The sequence below is a fragment of the Asterias amurensis genome, chromosome 9, assembly GCF_032118995.1.
Source record: "Asterias amurensis chromosome 9, ASM3211899v1".
Lineage (NCBI taxonomy): Eukaryota > Metazoa > Echinodermata > Asteroidea > Forcipulatida > Asteriidae > Asterias > Asterias amurensis.
The window spans coordinates 5051205-5076801 of record NC_092656.1 but is presented as its reverse complement, the minus strand read 5'-3'; the positions used below and the strand labels follow the sequence as shown (position 1 = coordinate 5076801).

The 25597-nt window shown below is 39.0% G+C and overlaps 2 protein-coding genes and 1 pseudogene across 2 annotated transcripts; 1 reads left to right on the top strand and 2 right to left on the bottom strand.

The window, feature by feature from the left end:
• Positions 1 to 630: 630 nt before the first annotated feature.
• Positions 631 to 6694, top strand: LOC139941515 (N6-Methyl-AMP deaminase-like). The gene is made up of 9 exons (XM_071938050.1): positions 631 to 754; positions 1178 to 1332; positions 1905 to 2053; positions 2596 to 2677; positions 3391 to 3517; positions 3998 to 4078; positions 4458 to 4593; positions 5007 to 5107; positions 6248 to 6694. Exons 1-9 carry the CDS (start codon positions 716 to 718, stop codon positions 6440 to 6442), a joined length of 1065 nt encoding a protein of 354 aa, XP_071794151.1. The 5' UTR covers positions 631 to 715; the 3' UTR covers positions 6443 to 6694.
• A 272-nt stretch (positions 6695 to 6966) lies between these two features.
• On the bottom strand, positions 6967 to 12391 carry LOC139941795 (uncharacterized; annotated as a pseudogene).
• A 57-nt stretch (positions 12392 to 12448) lies between these two features.
• LOC139941514 (uncharacterized) lies at positions 12449 to 23328 on the bottom strand. The gene is made up of 10 exons (XM_071938049.1): positions 23245 to 23328; positions 22142 to 22491; positions 21194 to 21354; positions 20730 to 20922; positions 19662 to 19940; positions 17957 to 18187; positions 16592 to 17023; positions 15697 to 15839; positions 14838 to 15024; positions 12449 to 13967 (listed from the first exon to the last, which is right to left on the bottom strand). The coding sequence occupies exons 2-10, from the start codon at positions 22485 to 22487 to the stop codon at positions 13453 to 13455; spliced, it is 2487 nt and encodes an 828-aa protein (XP_071794150.1). The 5' UTR covers positions 22488 to 22491; positions 23245 to 23328; the 3' UTR covers positions 12449 to 13452.
• Between the last annotated feature and the right edge of the window lie 2269 nt (positions 23329 to 25597).

The following is a 25597-nucleotide window of genomic DNA, read 5'->3' as shown; positions in this document are numbered from 1 at the left end:
CACTAAAAACTAATCTCTACAGCTGTTCGGAACTTTTCGTGCGCTCTCGGAACATTCCGGCATGGTTCGCGACGATCCCCCACGCAGCAGGTTTGGGGAGTTGTTACATAAGAGTGGACTAACCACTAGGACCAGGGGTGGATTTCACAAAGGTAGTCCTAACTTGGGACTAGTCCTAGGCAATGCTAAGAGATAGGACCAGACCTAAGTTAGGATGAGTTACTGGTCCTAACTTAGGACCAGTCCTATCTCTTAGCATTGCCTAGGACTAGTCCTAAGTTAGGACTACCTTTGTGAAATCCACCTGGTTGTTAATGATTACATGTCTAAAAGATACAAGTACTCCATCAGACCTCTTTATTCAAGTACATTTGTAGCAGCAGGTTTGGGGAGTTGTTACATAACAGTGGACTAACCACTAGGACCTGGTTGTATAATATTTTCATGTCTAAAAGATGCAAGCATATGCAAAATGACGTCATAAGGTCATTCTTGCACGGGTATTCTCCGATGGGCCGAACCACTGTGGAGTTCAGTATTCCAATAACATTGGTTACTTTAAAATACTAACGAGAAGCGAGCGCGAGGTGGCGCCCAACCGTAAACAAACAGAACGTGTTGGATAAAATGCTGTCTCTTTTCTGCATTGGAGTGTGTGTCTCTCGCGCGGCTCGACTCTCGGCGTCAGAGGCAGTGTCATTCAGTCAAGTTCACGATGGAGGTTGACCCTTTCTACAGGAACTTGCCTAAAATCGTAAGTATGCCCTGATATCCGGTTATTTGTTGAAGACGGCGAGCCTGTTTGGCAATGGCATTCTGACATTTGCTGAACAATTAATTTTTGTGCACGTATTGTTGGCGACCATGCAGAGATTTAAACAAAACTTTTGTTCTAGGTTTTTTTTATGGGGGGGGGGGGGGGTCCCCTTCTGCACCCCTCCAGAATTTGGGAATAAACCTTTTTACTCACTTAGCTGATGCTTTCCATTCAACCCTAAGCAATGTTACTTTCTTTTCTCTTATCTTTTTATTAGGATTTTATCAGATAGTTTAAATCATATTCCTTTATTTATCCTCTGATTTTACGACAAACTTGAACTAGATAGATTCTATTAGATACTAAAAGAAATGCTTACTTTTAAATTGTCTTCCCTGTTGTTTGCCTCTCTCCCTGCAGGAATTACATGCACACATCAATGGTTCTATTAGCACTGAGACGATCGATGAACTTTTGGCGAAGAATCAGCAAGAAGGAAAGCAGCAACTAGACATAACAGCATTACAAAGATGGAAGGCTGGCTTGGAGAAAGGAGAGTCAATGACTTTTGATGGGTAAAATAAACTAAGAAGGCCAAAAGGCATTTTGGCTATTGGCGGCTACAGCTATTGCTTTTGGCTACAGCTATTGGCTGAGGGCTATAATATACAAATACAGCTATTGCTACAGCTATTGCTGGCTACAGTTGGCTCGGCTAATGACTACAACTATGTATATGGCTACAGCTATTGGCTACATTTTTTATAGGCTACTTGGCTACAGCTATTGGCAACAGCTATTGGCTATAGCTATTGCTTTTGGCTACAGCTATTGGCTCTTGGGCTATACAAATACAGCTATTGGATACAGTTGGCTACAGCTAATGACTACAACTTTTGTATAAAAAAATATGGCTATTGGTTACAGCTATTGGATTCAGCTATAGGCTACATCTATTGGCTACAGCTATTGGCAACGGCTACTGGTTACAGCTATTGGCTACTGCTATTGGCTACAGCTATTGGCTTAACTGACCTCAACCCTGCCGTCTGGTGTAAAATTTCAAGCCCTGTTACAATTAGTTATAAAATTGACGTGGTTACAAATGAAACAATTACAAGCCTATCTTTCTTTAATCTTGCATCAGGTGCTTTGATATGTTCAGGCTCATCCACCAGTTGGTGGACAACTGCGAGGCAGTTGCCATAGTAACTCGCAATGTTATCAGGGAGTTTGCGGAGGATGGTGTCAGATATCTTGAGTTGAGGAGCACCCCGAGAGATGTACCGGAGACGGGTAAGGAGACCAGGGGTCAATTTCAGAAAGCTGTTTAGCAGAAAATACTGCTCAGCAAACTTCTTTGCTGAGCAAGAAATGAGTGGGTTACTGATGGCAGCAGTTTATACTTCATGTTGGCTGGTAACTTGTTCCTACTAAGCAGGGTAGTTCTGTGCAAAGCAAGATTTTGTGCTTACATGCTTAGGGACAAAAGGTTGCTAACCACAACAACATTATGCTTATTAGAATATTGTTTCCAGTCAAAATACCATCTCACATCATCTGTGACTGGTATCCTGCTAATTTTTGCTAAGCAGATAATTGAAAGAACAAAGGAAAGAACAGAGGTATACCTGTTCCGTCCCAACTTGATACGGAACATACACACCACATGCATTCAGATACATCTGAATTTGTTAGCACATCAAAATTTCAGTGGGTTTGTTTACCATATAATCAAGGTAAAGTGAGCCTTTTGACAAATGGTCAAATTTGTTGTTTGAGGACAGATGGCTAAAATTATACCCTGCTTTAATTTATCACAATTGTTGTTTTGTCAGGAATGACCAAGAGAAGTTACGTGGAAAGTGTACTATCTGCGATACATGAGAGTAAAGATGCTGGACTTGATATTATAGTGAGGTTAGTTCATTCACGAGGAAGTGGGTTGATTGGCTGCATATTGCGCCATCAGCACCATGTAAATCATTACATGGTGCTTTGTAAAAAGGAGTAGCATTGAGCGTCACCGAGTGAGGTATATGAACGCTGTATAGACAAATCCAGGCACGCACCGGACGCCCAGGTATTTAGCACTGCGCCCCACTGCTGCGATGTCTTCAATGCCTCGTTTGTGCACAAAAAGACACCGCAGTTGGTAATTTTTCAATAGAGGGCGCTACCAATTTTGTTTTGTCGGATTGGTCTATAGAATCCTACAATATTATATGGACGGGGCTGTGGCTGGATTTCATTGGTTAAAATTGGTAATGCAAATACCAGATTTGATTTGTTTGATGTTTGGATGAATCAAAAACCTCACACACCATAAACTGCTTTAAATCTCGGTGATCAACAAATAAGCTTTCCCTCACCTTTTGTGCACTATATTTTACTTGTTAATCACAAATTGCATAAAACATTCATTGCTTTAACAGATGTTAAATTTGCATCTGGGATAAAGAAATTCATTTTGGTTTTACTCGTATACACACCAATGTGTGTTTAGCACTGTATACTCAGTACTTTCCAGAGTTCCGTGGGGAAAAAAAATCACTGTAATTTATTATTACTCGAGTGGGATTCGAACCCATGACCTTTGCAATTCTAGAGCAGTCTCATACTTTTCCCTGCAGGTTTATGATAGCCATCGACAGGGGAAGAGATCTCAAGACTGCACAGGAGACTGTTAAACTTGCCAAGGAGTTCTACGCCTCCAGTGGTGGGGTTGTGGTTGGACTTGACTTAAGTGGCGACCCAAATGTACGTGTGTTGAGACCAGTGTTGTACATTTATAGCTATCAGACCAGTTTTAGTGGTGGGCTAAAAGTCCAATGGAAATTTAGTCCACCAAGGGCGAGCGTTTCATGGAATTGTTCATGTCTAGATATGGGGCAATCATTGTTAACCTGTCCGACATTCTAATGGTCGTTTACATATTTTTCTAGGGGATCAAAGACATTGTTTGGTAAATTGCTCATTTGCTACTGAAGTGGCACTGCAGAATGCACTGCAGTTGGTTGCCTCCAAGTTGCCTCGTGTGACTAGGCAATCAAATTAAGTGTTATGGGATCTATGAGGGAATGGTTGCAGAATTGTGTTTTAACTTGGAACCTGTATGGAGATCTGCATATAAAACCAAAATCAAGCCAGAATATTGGCTTACACTACCATTCCAACCTGTACATTAAAACCTGATGATAGTGTCCATAATTGTAACCACCATTTGTTTGTCTGTTACAGAAGAATGATGTCAGAGATTACATACCTTTTCTAAAAGAAGCAAGAGAGAGTGGTTTGAAATTGGCAATCCACACTGCAGAGGTGAGTAAAACCCTGTTATTGTACACCCAAGTTTTCCACTAGTCAATAAAAACCACTCATTCACACAAACTGATTGCAAGGGCAAACAGGTTGGCTTGATGGTATCTTGCATCGCTTTCCACCTCTAGGACCCTGGTTCGAATCCCACTAGGGCAATATGTGGATTGGGTTTTCGGTTCCTGGCCGAAGTGATTGTGTGGGTTTCTCCAGAAACATTGCCATGGGGTTTTCCTCCCACATCTAAAACTGACACTTCCTTCATAATCTTCTCTCCATTGACTTATTGGCTAGTAAAGTGATAAAGTTCGCTTTTCCGAGAGCCTATTTGCTTCACAACCAGAATCAATAAATGAGAAGTATTTTGTTTTTGTACCTCTAGATTCCCAATGTCACAGAGAGTCTAGCACTAGTCCAGCTTCCTCCAGATAGAATTGGACATGGGACGTTCTTGCAGCCTGGAGACGGTGGATCACAAGAGATAGTCAACACAGTAATCAAATATAAAACTCCATTAGGTAATTACAATAGGAGACAAACCGACCTCAAATGCTCAAGTATCTACCCCCTTGGCCCATTGGGAGACTTTTCACCACTAGGTCAACAGAGTTTTTGCTGAAAGGGCATCCAGTGTGCATTTAAGCTTGATTTCCCATCTTGTGACAAAGGCATTCTGAATGTTTTAATACTCCCTCAATTCTGCTTAGATTTCCCTTTGTGCTAGTGTTCCTCTTTGTCAAGTTAGATCTATTCAAAGTTTCCCTTTAGGATCTTTAAAATGTATAAAAAAGCCATTCGCAAGTTGCTCAATTAAGAACCATTTCCTTTCTTCCAGGCACATCTGCTTTGCAAAATCAGTTTACACCAAAGGGAAAGCCATACAAGTGTGTTTATAATTTTTGATGAATTTATCTTGTTCTTTTGTCAACAGAGCTTTGTCTTTCTTCAAACATTATCGGTCAAACTGTAACAAGTTTTGACAATCATCATTTCAAATTCTGGTATGACGGAGGCCATCCATGTGTTATTTGTGTAAGTATATGAAGTCGTCATTGAGATGAGGGCTCGTTTTGGTGACAGCGATCCGCACCTTTCATGGCTCTTCTTACCAGGGTAGTTTGTGCTTGCATGGTAACATAGCACAATCTCACATTCCTTGGTGTCATGTGAAATTTTATTTCTATAAAGATTCTCATATTATCAATTTGTAATATTGATGCAAAGCCAAACTTGCATTGGGAAATGTATATAATATTTGTATATGAGCCTTAACAAAAATTTGCAACAAATGGAGGCAATTATTATAACTAAATATGGTAGACACATAGGGGCAGGGGGATTATATAGGGTCTACTAAAAAAAAGAAACAATCCGATGATATTTAAAGGCAGTGGACACTTGGTAATTACTCCAAATAATTATTAACATAAAACCTTTCTTGTTAAAGGAACACGTTGCCTTGGATCGGTCGAGTTGGTCTTTGAAAAGCGTTTGTAACCGTTTTTTATAAAATGCATATGGGTAGAAAGATGTTGTAAAAGTAGAATACAATGATCCACACAAACATGCCTCGAAATTGCGTGGTTTTCCTTTTACCTCGTCGACTAACACGTCGGCCATTTATGGGGGTCAAAATTTTGACTCCCATAAATGGCCGACCATGTTAGTTCGCACAGTAGAAGGAAAACCACGCAATTTCGAGACAAACTTGTGTGGATCATTGTATTCTACTTTTAAAACATCTTTCCAACCATATGCATTTTATAAAAAACGGTTACAAACGCTTTTGTTTTGACCAACTCGTCCGATCCAAGGCAACGTGTTCCTTTAACAAGTAATGGGGAGAGGTTGATGGCATAAAACATTGTGAGAAATGGCTCCCTCTGAAGTTTTCGAGAAAGAAGTAAATTTCCACAAATTTGATTTCGAGACCCCAGATTTAGAATTTGAGGTCTCAAAATCAACACAACTTCGTGTCACAAGGGTGTTTTTTTGTCATTATTATCTCCCAACTTCAACGACTGATTGAGCTCAAATTGTCACAGGTTTGTTATTTTATGCATATGTTGAGATACACCAAGTGAGAAAACTGGTCTTTGACAAATACCAATAGTGTCCACTGTCTTTAAAAGAGCAAGTCAAACTTTTCCTTCTCATGTTTTTGTTTTCTAGACGGATGATAAGGGAATATTCGCCACCAGCCTTTCCCAGGAGTACCAGATCACTGCCTCAACGTTCAACTTGACCCGAGACCAGGTGTGGGAACTCTCGCTCAAAAGCATCGAGGCAATATTTGCAGATGATGTGATGAAAGATAAACTCAGGAATCTTTGGGCCAACGAAAAGTCTAAATTGGAGTTTACGTGAAGTATTCAAGTTGTTTTAAGTGCAGAGGATTAAAAGAGAATAACATGGTTTTATACACAAATCAGTGGATTTGTTCACAAAATAGAGGTGGATTGTTAAGAGTTTCCGATGGTGTTTGTTATTTCGAACAATGAAAATGAAAACAAAACAATTTTTGACAGTTGGAAATTTGGGTACATTTCACGGTGTAGATATCCAAACTGAGTTAACTGATAAAATACAAGCTAGCAAACGTGTGCAAACATACTGGTGCAGTCTCACACAAAGTAAAATTCAAGGTCTTGCTTCCAAGAAACTCCTGGACATAGTCATTCAAAAGTCGATAAAAATAAGAAGTAAGGCATTTTTAAGTGTTTATTTAAATCTAAAAAAGGCATCCTGTAAAAATGCCGCAAGTAAGAAAGTAGAGAAGGCTCTTTGTAAGGACTTACAGTTACAGATTATCAATAGAGGTACATTAGTGAACGATTCCCCTTACAGAGCATTGCAAAATACTACAGAAAATGTGATAGTATAGCATTCACTTGAGAAATTCATTATGTTCCATTTAATCCTCGCAATTTGTTAAATATTTGAAGTATAAGTGTCATATTAAAATTAAATACATACTCGTGTATTACAAAACAGAGTATTCCTTCCTTTTCTCCAGTTAACTGTACCTGTTTCAGGGAGGGGGGGATGCCCACCTTTTAAGGAATTTTATTACAATTTTAGGGTTAAATCAAAATGCGTTGAAATGGTCAGATATAGCCTGTAATCGCAGCACTGAGAAACTAGAATCCATTATTTTCCGGGGCCCTTAAAAACAAGAGTTCATGCCTTCATTTCTCTTTGCTAATGATCATCTCCTTCCTGACGGATAAGTCCACGTTCTTCAGAGACCGAAACTCTTGATCCCACTCGTTCAGAAATCCAAGGAACTCAATCAGCCGCTATGTGAAAACAAAAATTAAAACAAATTCAAGATTTGAAACACAAGAAACAGTAATTTTGAAGGGTGGGGACACTTAAATTAATATTAACAGCAATTATGTGTTCAACTCAAAATGTATTTAACAAATATAATTGTTAATTATTTGCTCCTGGTCTTTAAACAATCTAAACCACGTGAAACATCAAACGATTTTACCTAGAAAATCCATGTTTGTTAGTGTAAATTTGACTCAAAATAAATACAAATGCAAACGCGCTTACAATAGTTTACATAAGTCGCACACTCTTCTAAACCCTTAAAATGTGTTTTATGTGTAATAATACCCCCTGCTTAATTTGGTTCTTTTATTCGGGGGGTGGGGTCAGAGGAAGGGTGGGTCTGTAACTCAAAAAATTGTCCTTCCAAAGTCACACTTGCTTCAAATCCCCAGTCATTTGGGCTTCTGTAGGGCTCCAGGGCTGGTTTACGGGAGTGCAAGCCTTTCTGGGTACTTGAAATGTTGAAGCAGTCAAAAAACTGATCGAACATAGTGATAAACCACACAGTGGACTGGTTGTTTGGATTTCCCATGGAGGAAAATGAAAGAATATCTCTTCACTAATGAAAATTGCAAATAGCTACTTGACCCACCTAAGTATCTTACAAACAAATCATGTTCTTTTAAATGTCAATGGAGCATGGGCATTAAATTCACAACTAACTTGCAAAATAAAAATCCCTGTTCGCTCTTGTACGTCTGCCGAATTTTGAATGACTTACCTGTGTAGCCAAGTACACTCGCATTCTCAATGAAGGCGTCAGATGGAGATGTTCGTGGCAGATTTAATGGAGCCTGGACACGATCGCTCCAGACCAACATCCCACTCGTAAAACTGCAACAGCTGGGTCCATGTCACATCTTGTTTATTGAGCTGTTAATCCAATGAGAAAAAAATGAATTATTTAACATAAAAGTGTTTAAGAATATTTACGAGGATTTGTTATTGACGCATACTGAAAACTTCAATGATCATATATTGATGCTTTTTTATTAGCTTTTCAAACATTGAATGGTCTCTGTATGAAAAATAAAGCATAAACGAAGTTTCCTTATAAGCATGTCTTCATAAGAGTAAAATGAAGAAATAATCATTCTTACATGCAGATGCTTCCTCTTATTATGGTAGCCAGAGTTCTCCCAGTTGTTGCGAGTAGCTTTGATGAGGTGGGGCACATCACATATAAAATAGATGCGGCGTGTTGGATCAAATGGGTTGGAGTACAGAAAGTGATGCCATCAGAGGTGTCATCAGCATGGTCGTGGTAGAATTTTCGATCAGGTGACGCTCCATCTGAAATGAGGGCGTAGACGTTGAAACCAGCCGTTTCCAAACGGAGGATGGCCTCATAAATGCAGGGATACAACTGGTTGCTTGTCACTCCGACACTTGGATAGTATCCAACTGGGGCATGAAGAGACGAGAAAAATCCACGTACCATCAGCACCAAAACATGCGAGGAAATAGAGGGTTCAGCGTCTCCCCCGACACCTTTTTTCAAACTCAACAACTTCATGGGCCATGCTACTGACATCAGTATTCCCAACCTTTCCTGGGCACACAGAAAAACACAACCCAGCTTTGACCTTCACTTGTGGAAGAGTAGGAAGACATTCTTTTCATAATCTTCTTTTACAGGATGGTCTTCAATGATTCGCATTAGCAAGGCTGTATTAAAGCCATTATACACTTTCGGTACAGAAAAAAAAAAAAAAAATCACAGATTTACAAACAACTTACAGGGTTTTCAGAAGGTAATGGTGAAAGACTTCTCTTGAAATATATTTCCATGAAATGCTTTACTTTTCGAGAAAACATTAAAACAACTGTCAATTCTCGTTGTCCAGAATTACAGATTTATTTTAAACACATGTCATGACACAGCGAAACGTGCGGACACAAGGGTGGGTTTTCCCCGTTATTTTCTCCCGACTCCGATGACCGATTCAGCCTAAATTTTCACGGGTTTGTTATTTTTTTTATATCAGTTGTAATACATGAAGTGTGGGCCTTTGGACAATACTAAATACCGGAAGTGTCCAATGGCTTTAAACCAGTTGTGGCATCCGCGAAGTGTGAGTAGCTGTGCAGCGTGTCTGGGTGTGGTAGCACGAGAAAACCAGTTTCCCGAAGAACATTGTATCCCGATGTAGATTTGCTGTGAAGGGCTACGCACCAGCGAATGATGGCAGGATGCCACTGCATCTGCTTGCCCTTCACAGCAGACTCTTTTTGCTGAGTCAACAACAGACCGGCAGGAGTACCCTTCCCCAAAACATCTGGTAACTGCACAGTGTCATCTGCGATGAGGGAACGCAAATTATTGTCTTGAATATACTCCAGCGGAACGCTCTCGTCACCAATAATACGGGAAATTTTTTCCTGCAAGGAGGTACATTTCCTCTTCAAACTTTGCCGCTCTGCTTGTAATATAGAAGCCTTTTGTTTCAGCTGATGTTTTGTCATGGATTTGTGTGTGATTGATGATGAGGACTGGCATTTTCTTGATGCTTTCACCTTCTGTCGAGAAAACACCTTTGAAAGCTCGCTGCGGTACATCTGGCAAACATTACATCTAGCCTCGCTGCTCATCAGTTTGCAATGGTGGTGGCGGATCGTACAACCGATGATGGCATCATTGGCGGTGATTCTAGTTGGAATTTGCTCGTCTTCACCTTTCAGTAGCTCAATTAACTCTGTAAAATCATCATTGCCTTTACACACTTCTAACGATGTAATTCTCTGCATAACTCGTTTAGCATCATCTAGTGAACCCAGTGTTGATGGCACATCAGCGATTACCTGGTTACTCTCCTTCATCCGGATATCTGCTACTACCACCTGCCATGTCAGGTCGGCGAAAATCACAAACAAAACAACTGGCCGGCCCTCTAAATCCATCCTCATGAATTGTAGTTTTGTAGGCCCTTCCCAACTGACGAGGCCACATTTTAGCCCCTCTGCTTTGAATGCTTCAGCCTGACTTGCCAAACACAAAACAAAACTCATCTCACATCGCCTGCATTTTGCCTCGGAGAAGGTTGCCAACTGAATACTACAGGAGGATTTCATCTTCTTATTGTGTTTGATCCACCATCTCTTAATCTTGAGCTCACACAACTTACACACAAATAAGGGGTGTATATCTGGAAGATCATCATTGACATCAAAACCAAAAAGTACCCTAATCTGAAGAGATAGCCTCTCTTTCTTAAAGGGTCGTCGACACGAATGTTGATCGGCCCTGTCGTTCCCGCAAAGCCTGCAAACCTCTTGGAGGCACTCCAAATGCCGACTTGTAGACATCATAACGCCTAAATGTATTTCAAAGACTGTAGAAAGAAATAAGAAGTGAGAAGAATAACAATTTGAACACACATAACAATAAATTGTCACTATAGGCTACACTTGTTTAAACTGTAATTTATTGTATTTATTTTTTATAACATTGTGGGTGGAAGGGCCTGGGGTGCAAGTAAACAACATTGCATGTTTATTCTATATATAGCCTGTTACCATGGTTATGGCTCGTTTTGTGTGCGTGTGTGGTGTTTTTTTTTGCCACTTAAGGTCAATTTTGGGGTCTGAAAAACTTATTTTAAGTTAATATTTGTAACTCCGTGCCACAAAAACCAAAAATATTTCATAAAACCTTTTTAATCACTACAAAGTATCATTCTTGGCTTTACTTGAGCCAAGCATTAGTACTATAAATTTTACCCTTGTGCTATTTCTAGAATGGCATTAGAGTATAATTATTTGTAGAACTGGCTAAATCCACAATTTTACCATATTTATGGCCCTCAAAATTTATTTTGTTCTAGATCAGGGGTCTCAGAATATTGTCATTTCGGTTGGAATTAGGCCTAACAGTGGTGGCTCCGCTTTTAACATCGGTCTCATCACTGTCGCAGTGATGAGACCGATATTAAAAGTGGAGCCATTTACAGCTCAACAAGGTGGGCTAATGATGACCTAAATCTTAAGATTTGGGCGGGGTGGGGGGCTAACCCACCTTGTTGAGCTGTTAATAATGGCTCCGCTTTTAACATCGGTCTCATCACTGTCGCCATTAACCGATGTTAAAAAAAGCGGAGCCATATTAACAGCTCAACAAGGTGGGTTAGCCCCCCACCCCGCCCAAATCTTATTTCTTAACATGGCCATGTACAGTCCCCCTGGAAAAGTAATTAAAATTACTTTTTATTTTCTCCATGCTTGGACAATTGAGGAAATCACAAATATAGTGTTTATATACAGTACGTGGGCAATATGAACCAAGTTTAAATTCTGCGGATGAGAAAAACAAGTTTTTTTTGAGACCTCATAAAATTTGTGTACACAATTGCCCACCAAAACGAAAAACACAATTGAATTCCAAGTTAATAAGTTATACCCACATTTTTGTTCACCGCTTTTAGCCCCATAAATCGTCCAATCCACTCCGTATTCTCGATAAGATACGGAGTGGATTGGACGATCTTTGGGCTATATCACCGATAGTGACCGGAAAGTCGCAAAAAATGTAAACATATGCTATGATATTTCCATGAAAACACCACAAATAGTAAATGAAGAAGTCAACCACAACTCACCTTCTACAACTCCGAGTTTCGTGTGTAAACAAAGCAAAAGAACCGGATAGCCCGCCCGCAATCGGTAGTGTACCATGTGCGCGTCCATAAAAGACAAAGAAAACACACAGCGCATGCGAAAACTGTGAACGTATTCGGCCGTCCAGCTGGAGGTCCCCTATCTTTTTCCACTGGCCAGACGGGTCCATTGTCAGAGTATTGTTTTGTTACTAAGCGGTTTTGCAGGTCATTCGAGCTCCTTCTCTTCCTTTCTCCATTGTTACAGCATCCTAAACTGGTTATACTTGATTTCAAGTCTGAGACTATGGTTATTTATCAGCGTCAGTCACGCAAACCACAATCCCACACATTTTTGAAACACCCAAACTCGCAATCGTAGGCTAATGACGGAGTTAAATCCACAAGAGGTCGATATTTCAGGCAATAATGTATTGATAGCTCCATGATCGAGTTGACTAAAATCTATATACATTTAAACATGTATCTATACATTTTTAAAGAACGTTAAATTTGTTCAAAAAATTATATACCCCTTCAATTAAATTACTTTATTTTACTTTATCAAAAAACTGTCCTTGCAGTATAAGGCCTGAATTATAACAATTTTACTTTGGAAAAATAATACAAATTGAAGTTGAATAAAGAGTTCGAATGGGCCACAATTAATCAAGCTACAATTTTACATTTAGAAACATTGCAAAGTGAAATTGAAATTAAACAGGGTGCAGCAATAACTGGAAGCTAGTAGAGGGACAATTGAGACTATAAACTGGAAGGAAATTATTAAATATACCTGGGAGGATGTTTCATTTACACATCTGTGTTCCGATACCTCTTATGGATTTCTTCCCTGACCCTATAACCCTTTAAACCTTGAGCCTATAGCTTGTAGATAACAAGAGGTTTTTGGAACTTGGGGTTGTCGAAACATAGACCAGTCGCCAATCATACATGTATACACAGAAACGCAATAATAAGTAGTACAAAATCATGCAACGAACAGCCCCAAAATCTGGAACACGAAGAAAATCTAAAAATTTTGACAAATCAATGTAAAAAAAAAAGAAGATTTTTCTACATGAAAGTTGCTGGTTGTTTAGCATAAATGTGATAAAAAAATGAGTCGTTTGTCGACCCAGGTAATTTTTCACTTTTTGTTACGTTTAAAAAGAGCAAAATCTAAAGTGTTCTGTTACAACCCCATGTTGATACCACCCTTGGTTCAGAAATTGTGAACGTAGAAACACGAAGTGTGAGAGAATAAACCTGAGAAAAGGGGTTTAAAGTCGAGTTGTTAATTGAAAATATATCAGACATTTTATTTCAATAACAATTTTCACCCCTTCTCCATACTGGTAATTTTTCGACAAACGACTCATTTAGCTTCATCGAATCACAAATATCCTTAACTGTACAATGATGTGTTGACTGCACAGTTTAAGCCTACAGTCTGTCCTTGCACGTGTCAGCAATTGTCTTCCATAATTTCTCCACCCTACCTTGGGCACCAGGGTCGCCCCACAGCTCCTGTAGAAACTTCCACCCCTTCTCTTGCGTGATCAAGATGTACTCGTTGCCCGGTTGTAAACGATAGTTGCGAAGCCCCAGCACCAGCTCCTGTGACATCCTGGCTACCATACAGAGGTACAGTAGACTCATTTCTTCTGCCGTGAGAGGTATGATTGATTGGAACCCTGCCAGGAAGTAAGCGGTGGCAGCGGTGGGATTATCCGTGTTGGTGTACATCATAAAGGACAAAGAAGTACAGACTTCAAACAGAAGACAAGTGTATATCATATCTGAGAAGTCAATGACCCCTGTTATGTCATACTCGGGGTGGGGCTTCATCTTTTTGGCAGCTGTTGGTGAGGAGGAGGTGCAGTTTTTGTCTAACTTGGACGGTGGTGTTTTTTCCATCACTAGGATATTGTAATCGTTGAAGTCGTTGTGAATTATACCTGAAAGTTAATATAAATTCATTGCATCAACATGTAAATCTTGGAAATAAAAGAGAAAATCAACCAAAAGAACTTTTAAGTTTTTTATAAAATGAAGACCCAAGTTTTTAAGAAATTACTTCTATAGCAAAGATCAATGCACAATTAAAAACAACATGTTCAATACAAAATTCAAATGTGTTATTTTAGAATCTATTCTTCCCTTGCCAATAATATTATATTTATTTTTCTTCACAACACACAGTCAAATGCACAGAGCATGCACAGAGCAGGACACAAAGAAAAGCAGGACACACAGAAAAAAAAAAGCATTGCATCGCATCAAAAACAAATTCAAATTGTACAAAAATACGACAATGTGGAGAACGCTAGACCAAAGAGAAAAAATAATTTTCCTGTAAACCAAAATATTTAGTCAGCCAATAAAAGTAATCGATAAGAAAGCGTTCAAACAGTTTAAAGTCTACGTTCAGATACCCCTTATGGATTTTTCAAAACCCTTGCTTAAGGATCACAAGATCTTTGTTATCGGAGCATAGGGTTGCAGGAACATAGATCGGTCACGTATACACAGATAAAGGCAAGCATAATAGTACAAATCACACATAAGTAGCACTAAAAAACCTGCAGTCTGGAATAAAAAGGCACAATTTTAACAATCTAATGTAAAAATATTTTTGTTTCACTTTGACCGGAGATAAACTGTGTGGCCATGTGAGATTGTAAAATACAAAATATACTACATTGCAATTTGTGGGGAAAAATTGATAGATTATATCTCAATTGGTATTATAATGGGATGATGTGGGAAAAAGTTGGGGGCTTATAAGTCAAAGACTATGGTAGCTAGAAATGTGAGGGCAAACTTACATTTTCTCAATGTTTTAATCTTGGGCACGACCTCCTTATCAAACGTATCCAGGATGCTCTCAACAAGTTGTCTCCTGTCTGGGTCTTCAATCTCAACCATAAAAGGTCGGATCCATGACAAGCATTCTATTGACCACTCTAAATTACTGGCCCGGCTCTTGAAGCTCTCTGGAATACCTGGGAAGTCCTGTCCAATCAGACCATGAAAAAAATAACAATTTAATGCTCTTAATAAGTTTAACTTAACCTCCTATAGGCAAAAGATTGCAGTTTCATGGTGTCTACCTTATACCAATTCCAACAACGTGTGTGTGTGAACAGCAGGCCCAATGAATTATGTGTTAATGGGTACAGCAGCAGATTTCTCGAAACGCTTAAAAAGGACGAGTAACTAGTCCTAATCTTGGAATTAATCTTGAGGTTTGCATGTGGCAGTTGGGCTAGGACTCATCCTAAGATTAATCCTTAGTTAGGAAGAGTTTTGTGAAATCGAAGGCTGCAATCAGACCACTTGCTATTAAAATGTTGCCTTAACTGCTGAATAGACCCTTCCCATGAAATATGCTAATTACATTTTGTGCATGCGTACATACACTCTTGGCTAGCAAACACCGTAGAGTTATGCACTAATACAAAAAGTATTTGTTGACAAAAAGGGGCAAATTGTCCAGTATAAAATTTGAGCTCTGATTTCCACCATCTTAGGAGTAAATTCTTTTGTTGATATTTTGACTCACAAAACGACGGACAGAAATAGGTGCGAAAAAGTGTGCTGCACGTGCAAGGGGTCAATACAATGGTCGAAAAGTTAAAAAACTTGTGAGGGTAAAACGGTCCATTTACAAATTAAAATTCTTACCAACAACAATTGGTCCAATTTAGCAAGATAGACCCCTGCATTGAAGTGGAGTTGATCAGACACAGGGTCAACGTTACTCATCATTTGACCTGGCACAAAGGTCAAGAGGAAGGTCAGGAATAACCCGTAACCATTCCCGTCACCTAGAAGTGAAAATCATAAAGAACGTAAATGATGATTTTTAAACAAAAGGGGGACTCTGCAAAACTCCCACAAAGGGATATTAACGCCAAGCTGGCAACAGCCAATCTCTCTCATACAAACTTTGGTTTAACATCTATGATTAATGATTTCCACAAATATAACCAAAAAAATTGTGACTCAGTAACTAGACGACAACAGTTATTCTAGCAATTGTGAAATCATCGATTAGCTTGGCCGGATTCGAACCCATAACCTTGTGATTGCAATTCCTGCAGCCTAAACACTTGCTTATGTGATTGTCATGTATAATACTACACATACACATAGGAATGTACCTTGATTATCACCTAAACTATCCCAACTGGGGTATACTCTCACTCTGATTGGAGCCTTTTGTTCCCTTTTGGGATATTAGTGGTTCTCGACCCGGAGCAGCCAATGTCAGTATGTGGGCTGTCAGGTTTGCGTAGTGGCGTCTTGCCTCGCCTTCCACCTCTTGGAACCCAGTTGAAATCCCACCGGGGCACTATCTGGATTAGGTGTTCAGTCCCTACCCGACTACGTGGGTTTTCCCTGAACTAATTATCTGGGGTTTTCCTCCCGCATCGAAAAAAATTGATCTTCTTCATCGCCTCCTCTCCTTTGGGTTCTTGGCTAACTAATACAGTGATTAAGTTCGCTTTTCCGAGAGTCCTTGGTTTCACAACCAAAATTATGAAATGAAATGTGCGATATCAGAATACAAACTTACCTACACTTTCATCTACATCGGCTTTCAATATCTTCTCCAAGCTCAGGTATTTTCCTTTTACATTCTGTACTGGACTTGCGCAAGAAAACCCTTTGACCCTCAAGAACTGCAGCGTAGAGATTTGCATCTCAAATGAGCCTCTTTCTTTTGAATCATTTGAGTTGATTAATTTCAGAACAAATTCCTGATCCTTTTCAGTTTCCGTCTCCCCATCGCGTCTCACTCTAACATAGAAGTTCTGATCAGAATAGCTTAGTAGTTCCTTGATGTTCTTTATATCACTCGGTCTGAAACCGTATAGTTTCTCGAGAAGCATTACAGCAGTCTTTGATTTGAGGAATGGCTTTTGTATGATGCAAGGTGAGTTTGGTGAAGCAGTGATTTCAAGATGATTGGGTTTTGGTGATGATGAAAACTTGTTTATGGGCGAACCTGAAATAACAACACGATAAATGGTAAATGCAAAAGGAATTGTTGCAGGTTTACAAACTCAACATGGAAGGATAGTACTCTAAGGTTGTTTCAAACTATTGAATATGGCTTGATTTTCATGTCTTCAGGCGTAAGGACATTATTAGCAATTCCCATAGCTATTGCCATAAATTTGGCTACAGCCTAAAACATTCATTGCCTCTCCTTGTACATAAGTCCTCCTTCCCACTCAATAAAAAAGTGGGAAACCCCCACAAAAACCCCCCCAAAAAGAAGTTATATAACATCTATCCAAGGATAGCACAGAGGAACACAATATTTTTGTTTCCACTCTCAAATAACAAAGACATTTAACAAAAAATTAAGATAAATTACTCATTTAGGCATAAAAACTCTTTGATGAAGTACCATTCATTCCTAAATGTTTATTTTCTGATCTTTTTTTTACAATTTCATAAATTATTTAAAACTTTAATATATTTAATCTTAAATTTATCTTAATCCTTTGACAAAATATATAAATGATTCAAATCAGCTGCATGAAATACAAAAATATTTTAAATACAGGTTCCCTGATTTGTCCAAACATTGAATTCCAATGCCTTTTATGTATATAGCACTTTACACACCCGAAAGGCGTCTCAAAGTGCTTCCAACATTGTAACCATTTGTCACTTAGCCATTTAATTCATTTTTTAAACCATCTCAGCTCCCTGGGGAGTATCCAGCCTTAAACATGATTAGCATTTTTAATTCGAGGCAAAGGCCCAATATTAATCAATTTTTGTTATTCCTCAAACATGTATTTAACCTCCCTTCAAAACAAAATGTTTTATTCTTTACACTTCAAAAGACACCTTTCCTTTTCCGTAATGCAGTGATTATTATCAAAAGAATATTTTTCTGTTACAATAAAACACAAGGGCTATTTACAGTACAGCTTGTCAATATCTCCCCACATTGCGATCAACTCTTCGTTGGGTTTACGCCACAGTTGGTTCAGCACGCTCCATCCGGTCTTCTGCGTGTCCAGCACATACTCATTGCTGGGGTCAAGGGTGAATGCGTGGAGGCCATTAACGAGACTCTGGACCAATCGGGAACAAGTACAGACACGGATGAGGTTCATCTCGGTAGGCGTCAGTGGTAGCACCGAGTTGTAACCTGCGAAAGTTTAAAAAAGAATTTGATGAGAATTTATTTGCAGACACAAGTCCAAATCTAAAATTTGTCTGATGCTATTGTTTATTTGAAGAGTAACGAGTGTGAGGGTTATGGAAATTAACATAAGCTAAATTTAACTAGAACTCCCATAACATAAATCATGGTTTTGATGATTCAACTCGATAGACCCAGCACTGCAATGCAAAACCAGGCATGTCAGAAAGAGTTCCAAGATTTGGTTTTAGGGTTATGCAGAAAAATTCTGTTGGCAATCTAATCTGTGTTTCACTTATGTTTGCTTTGCTTTAGAAACATTGACTATTCAATGAAAATAGTGGCATTTTATATAGTGCGCACATCCGTCACTCAGTGATGCTCAAGGCGCTCAGTATTTTCCTGGAACGTATGAGGGACTACGTTTGAATTTTGAGACCTATTCCTTTTAGATAGCACCATGTAATGGTTTACAAGGTGCTGTAGCGCTAAATGCTGCCAGTCAAACCAGGAACACCGGGGCGAACCACTTCTCTTTTCGATAAGTGCACTGGGTTCATTTACGTGCGCGACACAAAACATGGGACCAATGGCTGTATGTCCCATCCGAAGGACGAAGCATCATGGTTTAAATGGCAGTGGACACTATCGGTAAATACTCAAAATAATTATTAGCATAGAACCTTTCTTGGTGACGAGTTATGGGGAGAGGTTGATAGTATAAAACATTGTGAGAAACGGCTCCCTCTGAAGTGCCATAGTTTTCGAGAAAGAGGTAATTTTCCACGAATTTGATTTTGAGACCTCAGATTTAGAATTTGAGGTCTCGAAATCAACCATCTAAACACAACTTCATGTGACAAGGCTTTTTTTCCTTTCATTATTATCTCGCAACTTCGGCGACTAATTGAGCTCACATTTTCACAGGTTTGTTATTTTATGCATACGTTGAGATACACCAAGTGAGAAGACTAGTATTTGACAATTACCAACAGTGTCCACTGTCTTTAAAGCCATTGGACCCTTTCGGTACAGCAAAAAAAAAAAAAGTTCACAGATTTACAAATAATTTACAGGGTTTACAGAAGGTAATGGTGAAAGACTTCTCTTGAAATATTAGTCCATGAAATGCTTTACTTTTTGAGAAAACGGTAAAACAATATAAATTCTCGTTAACGAGAATTACGGATTTGTTATAAACACATGTCATGACACGGCGAAACGCGCGAAAACAGGAGTGGGTTTTCCCGTTATTTTCTCCCGACTCCGATGTCCGATTGAGCCTAAATTTCCACAGGATTGTTATTTTATATATAAGTTGTGATACACGAAGTATGGGACTTGGACAATACTGTTTACCGAAAGTGTATAATGGCTTTAAGCAGGACACAAGTGTCATGACTGGGAATCGAACCCACTCTGTTTGAATCCCGTGCTCCTAGCCGCTAAGCCATGACACGCCATGATACTACCATCTTACCTGCTAAAAAGTGTCCTCCAGAGACCAAGGGGTCCCCCAAGGTTTGGCTCATCATCATGTAGGCCATTGAGTTACCGACGTCAAACATCAGATTAGTGTAAACAATGTCCGAGAAATCAATCAAGCCGACCACCTCAAGTCTAGTGTCTTGACTCGCAGAGATGTCCACTCCACCAGCTGTGTGCCAGTCAGTCTGGTGCCGGGTGGTGTTGTCGTCAGGAGGGGATTGTTCAATGCGACTGATGATGTTCATGTCATTGTAGTCTGTGTGAATTATACCTGGAAAAAATAAATGAAATAAAATACATATAATATGGTTTATTGAAAAACAAAATTCGAAAAAAGGCCGAAACAAATTCAAATTTACACCTGTTAAGAATTTTACATACAATAAAATTACTAAATATTTCATTTTTAAGTGATGATCAAAAACCGTACAACTAAAACGTGAACATCAACAGGATTGAAAGATATTTGTGAGACTCAAACTCAACAATTGAACATCATTCTGTTGAATTGAAGAAAAAAAAAGATACCCAAAACCACCCGACACTCAAATCACTGGCCGGTGGTCTAGAGCAAAAGTCGAGCCCTGCTCAAATGATGCATAATATCGTATATTCATTTATTTATTTATTTATTTATTTATTTATTTATTTATTTATTTATTTATTTATTTATTTATTCAAAACTTCCAAAAATGGAGACGATAAAAAGATTTCTAAAATTACATCAAATATACAGTATAAGGGATATTACATAAATAGGAGAGAAGCAATTATAAATAAATAAAACAGGATAACCCTGACACTCTTGGACGACCCCCAGACCATCTTGACAAAGTATGACACAAAAGGATTGTCAGAACGATCTGAGTAGCCGACCCAGAGTATCAAGGTCATCATATTCAAGAAACTGATTACGAAACAAAACTGTTTTTACACTATCACAAATACCATGGTTGACGCAGTTTACATACTTAAGGTCAGAGTTAAATTTCCGCCTGCAAGAAGGATTAATAATGGATGCTGATGGGTTAAAATTTAAATTCACTCTTGACTTTCTCACATTTTCGTTCCTTGGCCATCCTCGGCACAATATCCGATTCAAATGCCCCCAAGATGGCTTCAGCTAGCTTCCGTTTCTCCTCATCTTTAACCGCCCAGCAAATCTTTCTGACCATCAGGCAACAACTAGGTGACCAGATGAAATCATCGGCCTGCTTTTTCAGACTGGCTATTGCTAAAGAATTCTGGAAATCCTAGAATGGGCAAAAATTTAAGTACTACAAGTTATTTTTAAGAATAAGTCACTACTTCTTGGGGTTTTACCACAGGGATGGTGCAACCTTTTTTTATTCACTACACACAAAATTGAATGGAACAAAAACAAGGGCATTTCTTGTATGAACACCGAATTGTACAAAATATGGAAATGATGGAATAATTTAATTTAAAAAAAAAATGAAAAGAAATGGAGTAAGACACTGCATCAATTATCAATAATAGTCACAAACAGGATGAATTACTCACAAGTAACGCCATGTTGATAGTGGCTAGTCTCCTCCCCAAGGCATAAAACCATTTATCAGGAACACCGGGTGTGTTTGGCTGATAATGGTCCCTGACTAACTTGCCTGGAATGAAGACCATCAACCTCACCATAAACTTGAGACCTGCGGGCTGTTTACCAGCTTAAAATTGAAATACAGGATTAATAAGTAAAGTAGTAAAGCAAAGTCTGTCCCAAGCCAATATGGCTCATCAGGCCAGTGTTTATATTCTGGTTTCCTTGGCATTAAACGACTGAAAATATTTCTATTCCCCCAACCGGACAGGATGCTGTTCAATTGCTCGCAGGTTACTCCCCAGCTCTCGCTGGTACCTATTTGTACTCATGGAAGGAGAGAAGCAATTATGATAAAGTGCCTTGCTCAAGGACAAAAATGTTTAAACTGGGCCTTATTTCATAAAGCTGTTTAGCAGAAAATACAACTTGACAAATTTCTCTGCGATGCACAAAATGAGTGGAGCACCAACAAAAAGTGTTGGCAGATACCTGCTTTTGCTAAGCAAGATTTTCCTGTGCTACGCAGGTTTTTGTGCTTACAGGCTTTATGAAACTGGGCCCTGATCAGGCAAGGATTCAAACCCACAGTCAGTTAATTGCAAAACTTGAGTCCACCGCCAACCAACCGGCACCGACAGGATTGGTAAGTTACAACGGATAGATTGGTTTCAATCTGAAAGCACTTTGATTGTAAACGATCTTACTACGAAAAGTAGGTAACAGGCCTGTATGCTTTGTTTTTAAAAGGACAAACTAAGGCAGCAAGGCATTTTCTTTTTGGTAAAGAGCACCCTATGAGGAAATTGTGAATTTCTACTGGGGCATTTTAAGGGCAAGTAGGCATTGGCCAGGGGGCACATAGGCAATCTCCTTTGTTGCCCCTGTGAAGTATTAGTTCTGAGGTTACTTACTTTTGTCCAAAATTTCCTCCAGGCAACAGTACTTGCCACTGAGATTTTTAACTGGAGTTGGGCAAACAATGCCACATTTGGAGAGATAAAGCAGGACGTTGGTTTGTGCTTGCATCAGGTCAAAGTTGCTTGAGTCACGTGAGTTGACAATTTTCAGTACAAATTCATTGTTTTCCGACGGCTCGTTTGAACTCTTGATGTAGAAGTTGCGGTCATCGTATCCTTGTAGTTCCTTGATGACATCAATGGTCCAGCCGTAGAGTTTTGTGAACAGAGCTCTTGCTCCGTCGCAGTCCAAGCAGGCTGCATAAATTGGGGGTCGGTCATCTGAAGTTTGATCTGCCATATTTCTATTTGAGTATAAAAAGAGGATCAAATTAATTAGATCTACACTTATAATATATAAATATGGTAGTGTGAAGTGGATACCTTGCCGGCACCAGCAAACATGTTTTATCATATGACGTGTTCCTGAGTAGTTGACACTATATCACACAACTCACTGTGTACTCCTAGATTAGAACTATTATTATTATGAGGTTCCTCTCCACTATCGTTCATGGAGTTGATAGTGGAACGAACCTCATACTCATAAAATACTAGTATACCATATAGAGTACTACGTACTAGTAGTATCTTAAAATCTTTATAAATGACGGTCTGAAACGAGGTTTTGAAAACATAGTTTCCCGGAGTGCTTGATTTATAAAATACGGATAGGCCTGGTAGAGTGCTGCCGAAAGCTCCACCAAAGCAAAAGCAAAACAAACACTATGCTGTGGTCCCCCTGCCCCTAGCCCCACTTGTGTGGCCAAGGATAAGGATTCAGCTATCCTTGGCCACACAAGTGGGTCTAAGGTCCCCCTACTACTAGAACTATTTCGGTTTCGTCCGGCTATCGTCTCCCGTAACGGGAGACGATAGCCGGACGAAACCGAAATAGTTCTAGGAGTACGGACCCCCTTCTCTCTCCACCACGGGACTGCACCGCACTATCTTACTTAAGCTACTCGTTTGTACCCCAGCCCTACTTTATGTTAATGCTGTTGACTAAGACCTAATGATTGGGAGCAGGTGACTGGGGAAATGAATTTACAACTTACCGTACCCTGGCTACCACAAAAGTTACAATAAAGTGAACTTTCCCCGGAACTTGCTCATTTGCAGGTCGTGATGGTCCACATGCTGTTTACGAGAGCTCAGAGCTGTGTGTTTATAGCGCCCTCAAGTGTGTGGTGAAAGGGGGCGGGGCAGCTGGGGACGAGGTCTTTTTTTGCAAGTACATAAAAACTTAACTTTTTAAATGGCACGGGTTTTTTTTCATCCATGTACATGAATATATTATCGCTTTTAACTACTTGAGAAAATATAATTGGCTGTAGCAAACTGCTTCAACCAACAAAAGGAACTATGAAGATTGGACAAAATAATTAATAAGCCTTTATTGGCGTGGTGGGCGGTTCACCCTAGCAGGCCAAGTCTTCCTTGAAGCATAAATGCCAACAAACATTACACAGGTACATTGGATACCTGTTTATTATGTGTGTTGTGCCTTCTTCGAGTAAGACTCTACTAAGGCTGACATATCACTCCAACTAAATTAATTTGCTTTTTCATTTGTTTCCTTTTCTGTATTTTTATTTTAAGTCTATAGGTTCTTTTAAGTCTGTAGGTTCTCAGGCCTTTATTTCTTGACCTGTTATAGACTGCTTTTTATATTCCCTGATCCTGTAATATTGCCCTACTGTTTGTTTGTTTGTTTGTTTGTTTGTTTGTTTTTTGTTTTGTTTTTGCTCTGGTCCTTCACAAATTTCCTTTGTGGTTTTGAATGCACCCATTGTTTTGTTTTTAGATGATCAAACAATGGAAATAGGTCTGGCTCATTCATGCCACCTCTTTATTTATCCTAACTTGTCCAGAAGGGTTGACAGAAAGAACACAGAGATGGACATACAAATACTTAAAAGAAAGCAATGCTGGGGTGAGACATCATAGCATACTTGAAATAAAACAAGTAAATAAATAATGATGTGAACGAACTGTTGAGAAACTTGTCTACTTATTAACCAGAACACAAAGGCCAGGAACAAAATGGTTGACATATCCAAAATAACAAAAACATTCAGACACAATTTTGGATAATCAGTACTGCAAAAGAAATATTTATTTGTTTAAGTTATTTTTTTCATGAAAAAACATGAGTTAGGCAAAACAGAAGACGACTATTTTATGAAAAAACAGAGTAAAGTAAAACCATCTGGCTCAGAAGTAAAAACCTTCGCAGTTCATAAGTAACACCTTCGCACTAGCTCAGAGCTACACAGGTTTTTAAAGGAACATTACAGAATTGGTAAGACAAAAACTTGTCAATGATGATCACAGGTTTGTATAAAACCTAAACCTTCTAATGATGGTAATAGTAGAAAACATCCCTTGAAATATTTCTACACTGGACACTATTGATAATTGTCAAAGACCAGTCTTCTTACTTAGTGTATCTCCACATCTGCATATAATAACAAACCTGTGAACATTTGAGCTCAATCGGTCGTCAAAGTTGCGAGATAATGTGTGCTTTCATATGCTTGACTTCCAGACCTCTAATTCTAAATCTGAGGCCTCAAAATCAAATTTGTGGAAAATTACTTCTTCCCAAAAACTATGCTACTTCAGAGAGAGCCGTTTCTCAGTGTTTTATACTATCAACAGCTCCCCATTACTCTTTACCAAGAAAGAGTTTATGCTAATGATTATTTTGAGTAATTCCCAAAAGTGTCCACTGCCTTGAAGAGTTTGATGTATCAAAAACCCCAGTGAAATTTTTACAAGACTGTTTACCTACTACAGAAAACCCTGACTAAGCTCTGAGCCGACAACATATAAAACACTCCCTCTGAACAGGGAGGTAGAATTAGCTACCTCCATGCTCTGAAAGATCTGTAAGCAGCTAAGATCTCAAAATCTGCATATGAAATGACTCTAGGGATGGCATGAGTGTTGAACATACACCCTTCAAAGCTCTCCACTCCATTCCTCTCTATTGAAATGCCATGGGGCAATGATGCGAATCAACCCAACAAGCATCCGATAAACTTATTAGCTTAACCAAACACAAAATGCTATTTCCACAGTCTGGGCTTTGGAAGAGATAGACTCGGTTCCCGGTTCTTAAAGAGTTTATGCAATGATTGTAGATTTTGGAGTAGAATTTCGTTTGAACCATTCTAGTTAACATAACATTTGCTTCAAATTGACCAACCACTCACTGATTTCTTTAAGAGAAATTAGAACAAATTAACATTACAAACCACTTGTAAAGAATTATATTTTTGATCTTAAATCTACAATCACAAACCCGTTAGAATCACACAGAAGGTTATGCCTGATTTTGATGGTTTGGGAACTGCATGACCAAACACATAGCTTTTGCGATGTTTGCACTAAAACTGGATCAAC

Coding starts and splice junctions, on each gene's coding strand:
- LOC139941515 (XM_071938050.1), top strand. CDS start 716: ATGGAGGTTGACCCTTTCTACAGGAACTTGCCTAAAATC. Junction 4,079..4,457: donor TGGCAATCCACACTGCAGAG/GTGAGTAAAACC, acceptor TTGTACCTCTAG/ATTCCCAATGTCACAGAGAG. Junction 5,108..6,247: donor GCCATCCATGTGTTATTTGT/GTAAGTATATGA, acceptor TTTGTTTTCTAG/ACGGATGATAAGGGAATATT.
- LOC139941514 (XM_071938049.1), bottom strand. CDS start 22,487: ATGGCAGATCAAACTTCAGATGACCGACCCCCAATTTATGCAGCCTGC. Junction 21,355..22,141: donor GGAGGAAATTTTGGACAAAA/GTAAGTAACCTC, acceptor TTCAATTTTAAG/CTGGTAAACAGCCCGCAGGT. Junction 17,024..17,956: donor AGATATTGACAAGCTGTACT/GTAAATAGCCCT, acceptor TTGTTATTTCAG/GTTCGCCCATAAACAAGTTT.